Source organism: Pteropus vampyrus, unplaced genomic scaffold (assembly GCF_000151845.1).
Source record: "Pteropus vampyrus isolate Shadow unplaced genomic scaffold, Pvam_2.0 Scaffold171, whole genome shotgun sequence".
NCBI lineage: Eukaryota > Metazoa > Chordata > Mammalia > Chiroptera > Pteropodidae > Pteropus > Pteropus vampyrus.
This window is the reverse complement of record NW_011888952.1, coordinates 3886935-3891000: the sequence shown is the minus strand read 5'-3', so window position 1 is coordinate 3891000 and position 4066 is coordinate 3886935. Positions and strand designations below refer to the sequence as shown.

Genomic DNA, 4066 nt, shown 5'->3' with positions numbered 1-4066 from the left:
GTCCTGACATTTTGACAGAATAGATGGACCTTGGAGGTATTATACTAAGTAAATTAAGGCAGACAAAGAAAGATACATATAGTATGATCTCACTTATATGTGTAATCTAAAAAAATAAAAATAAAATAAACTCATAGATAGAGAAAACAGATCCGTGGTTGCCAGAGGGGTTGGGGCAGGGAGGGGGTTGGATAAATGGATGAAGGGAGTCAAACAGTACTAACTTCCAGTTATAAGATAAATAAGTCCTGGGATGTAATGTATGCATGGCGACCTATAGTTAATAATATTGTATTGGATATCTGCAAGTTGCTAAGAGAGTAAAAAAGTTCTCATCATAAGAAAAAAATTGTAACTATGTATGATAACGAATATTAACTAGACTTATTGTGGTAATCATTTCATAATATATACAAATATTGAATCATTGTACACCTAAAACCAATATGATGTATGTCAATTATATCTCAATTTTTAAAAATGCATGTTACAAAGTGAAAGAAGCCAATCTGAAAAGGCCACATACTGTAAAAAAAGTAAGAGAGACACACAGAGAGAGAGAGGGTGACAGAGAGAAAGCAAGAGAAAAAAGGCTGAGCACCTGGCCCTCTCAGATAAAATGGCACCGGGCCCCTGCTTAGACATCCCATAAAGACCAAATTCCCTGCCCAAGGCCCACAGCAGGGGTCAACAAATCTTTTCTGTAAAGGGACAGATAGTAAATATTTTAGGCTTTGTGGGCTATCAGGTCTCTGTCTCAATTACTTGACTCTACCCTTGTAGCACAATAGCAGCCACAGACAACATAAAAACAAACGGGCATGGCCATGTGTCAATAAAACTTTATTTACAAAAGCAGGCTGAGGGCTGGTGTTTGCTGACACCTGGCATACAAGACCCTCCCTAATCTGGCTTCTGGCACCTCTTTTGTCTTAGCTCCTCTCTCCGCCCAGCCCACTGCCCTTCAGCCCCGCTGCCCTCCGGCTGTTCCTCAAGTCTCTGCCATGCCGTTCCCTCCGCTAGACACCCTCACTCTGATGGCCACATGGCCCACTCGCCCACGGCACTGCATTCAGGTCTTTGCCCAGTGTCACCTCTCTCCCCACAGCTGAAACATTACTCCCAACCCTTCCTGTCTCCTCACCCTGCTTGCGTATTTCTTAATGACCCTTACCACTCCCCACATTGTGATGAAATATGATCTTCTCCCTCACCAGACTGAGATCTGCAGAGGGCAGGGATTCTGTTGGACGGTACCCCCGGGCTCAGAATGGTTCCTAGTGTAGGAGAAGGGTCTCCAGGTTTGTGGAAGGGAGAGAGGGAGGAGGGAAGAAGGAGGAGGGAAAAGTGAGAAAGGAAGAATTGAGTATGCGAAATTCAAGAGAGAACTGGCCCCTCGGGGTCCGGCAGCCTCTGTCCTGCCTGGGCAGCTCTGTTCCCACCCAGCCTATCTTTCCAAATGACTGCAGCCCTCACAGAAAGCCAGAAGAGCCAGAAGAGAAACCTAGCTTCTGTGAGGTGGTCTGCAAAACCCTCCTTACCATCGTGTTTTCATCCTTAAAGAGATTTTCTCCTTTGGCCTTAGCTAGGAGCTCTCCAGGGCAGTTCAGCTGGTGCTCAGACACAAACTCAAACAGACTGTTCTTCCTGGAGGTGAAGAGGATGTGGGGCAGTTAAGAACGTGGTTTGGAATGAGACCTGAGCTGGAAGGCTTGCGTTTCTACTGGGGAGACCTCACAAAAGTTCTTTAGCCTCTCTGGGCCTCAACGGCTTCAGTCGTAAACTGGGAAACTAGTAAAGCACTGACGGCTCCATCCTATTACCTCATTTCATCGTCACCTGTGAAGTGCTTAACAAGGTCCCCGGTGGGAGGAACCCTTAGTGCCTGGGAGCCTTCCCTAACGTGGGGCTCTCTTCCAAGACAGGAACACCCAAGCTCTGAGTGGCTGCTGCACTAGAGAGTGGTGATGTCAGAATGTGAACTCAGGTCTGTCTGTTCTAAAGCCCACCAGCATCCACCACCCCATGCAGCCTCTTCTTGGGCATTTCCGCCTTTCCCAAGATGCTTTAAGCCCTTTTCCCCCAGGAGGTCCCTGCACCGTGAAAGCCCCAAGCAAGTGCAGTTTCTCCGCAGCAACCAGTTTGGGCCACATCCCCCAGGTACCCCACTGGGCCCCGGCGTGAGACACTGCCACATACCACATGATGACCAGCTGGACGAAGTGTAACAGTTTCTTCTCCCCTTTGCAGGTGGCACAGGTCTTGTTTCCTCTCCCTGAGCAAGTGCTGCACCTGAGAGGGACACATCGTTGGCACCACTCACACTCATGGGTTCCTGGTGGCTTCCAGAGGCCCCCACTCCAAAATCCTTCCTCACGCAGGTGGACCGTGGTGGGCGTGAATTGCTTCCACCTGCCCACCATTTAGATCTCCTGCTGCTGGTGGCCAACCTCAACTTCCCTTTGGAGACCACTCCTCTCCCACCCAGTCTGCCTGGTTCATGGGCTTGCCCCGCTTCTGTGACCAGCTCGGGACCTCTGCCTGGCCAGTCAGCTTATTCCACCTCCCTGGCCACAGTGACTGATACAAACATGGGCACGTGACCCAGGTGAGTGCTGTGAGATCCACCCTAGAACCTTTGTTGGAACTTTTAGGAAAGAGACATTCTTTTCTACTGAGATTACTAAACTTAGAGCTGCTGGCAGTCCCCTCTGCCACCACAAGAGACAACTTGCCTGAGAATAAAGCCAACACAAAGGAAAGCAGAGTGAGGAATGGAAACATTCCTGCTGACATTGTTTAAGTACCTGGATCCAGGTGTATCTGAAGCGACACCAGAAATGTACTCCTGGACTTTTCTGTTACATGAAAGTATAAATTTACTTTTCTGCTAAAGCCGGCTTGAATTGGATTTCTTTCACTTGTAAATAAAAGAAATCAGACTTTCTTTCCAAATCAAAGACCTTCTTTATCAACCAAGGTGGCAGGTATACCAAAGCTTCACCATTTGGCTTCTTAGAAGGATGGCGTGGGCCTCAATGAGCCAAAAGTATCATTAACCAACTAACCAACACAACTTCGAATAGTTTTACTCCTCATGGTTTCCTGTTTCCCTTTAAAATTTGTAAGTTCATTAAAGGACATGATTTACAAAATGCAACGTCCCACTGTTTGTTTGCAAAGCTCTGTGAGCAGAGATGGAATTTCGTTGATTGTTTAGTCAATCAACCAGCTTTCGTTGACTTCTCTCTCCTATCTTCATGCTGTACAATGAGTTATAAATAAGGGTCTGCCCAGGCCCCAGATTCTCAGAGAGTTAAGAATCTCACCTTTGGGTGGATTTCCATATTCACTTCCCCACTACGTGAGCAGGAACAGGTCTCCTCTCCTTCACTGCCTCCCTTCCTTCCTGCAGTGCCTTGTTCCTTATACCCGACCCACAGATGGCTTGATGAGTTCCAGTATTTTCCAGAAGTATCAGGCCTTAGTAAAGGCCTGTTCACTCCACAAAATATTTACCAAGCACCTACTATGCATAGAGCTCTGGGGACAGGAGTGACAAGACAGATTGGGCACCTGCTGGCCTTCTGGAAGGGAAGACAATGAAAAGCAAGAAAGCCAGGGATATGCTCATACCTGCGCCTGCCAGACCCCGAGCACATCTGACACCTCCGGGGCTGTTTGGCTCTGCGCTTGGCTCCGCTGCAGGATGGACACCTTACCTGCGGACACACCACAGCCTCAGCCCCTGCTGGCCTCCCAAAGAAGTGGGGCAAAGAGCATCCCGAGACTTGGTTTGAATTCCAGCCCAGTGACCTTGAGCAAGCCCCTTCCTCTCCCTGAGCCTCTGCCCCTTCATCTGTAAAATGGGAGGGTTGGATGTAGTGTTTTTTTGGAACTGCCCAGTTGTACCTTTCGAAAACTCTACATTCTTACATCGCTGTTTCTCCTGGGACATCAGACTCTCCTGCTCCTCTCTGATCCCCATGTTCCCTGGGACTGTCCCCTAACTAAAAGGCCATGGCCAGTGGGAGCAGGAAGAGGGGTGGGCTGGCTGAGGGGCCTG

The 4066-nt window shown here is 48.5% G+C and overlaps 1 protein-coding gene across 1 annotated transcript in view; it reads right to left on the bottom strand.

Annotated features, from left to right (window-relative positions):
• SSUH2 (ssu-2 homolog (C. elegans)) overlaps positions 1 to 4066 on the bottom strand; it is a 26252-nt gene that overhangs the window by 6838 nt on the left and 15348 nt on the right. The window contains exons 7-9 of the mRNA XM_011370655.1: positions 3637 to 3833; positions 2200 to 2292; positions 1542 to 1647 (exon numbers count right to left, since the gene is read on the bottom strand). Coding sequence (XP_011368957.1) covers positions 1542 to 1647; positions 2200 to 2292; positions 3637 to 3833 — 396 coding nt within the window. The remainder of the gene's footprint in view (positions 1 to 1541; positions 1648 to 2199; positions 2293 to 3636; positions 3834 to 4066) is intronic.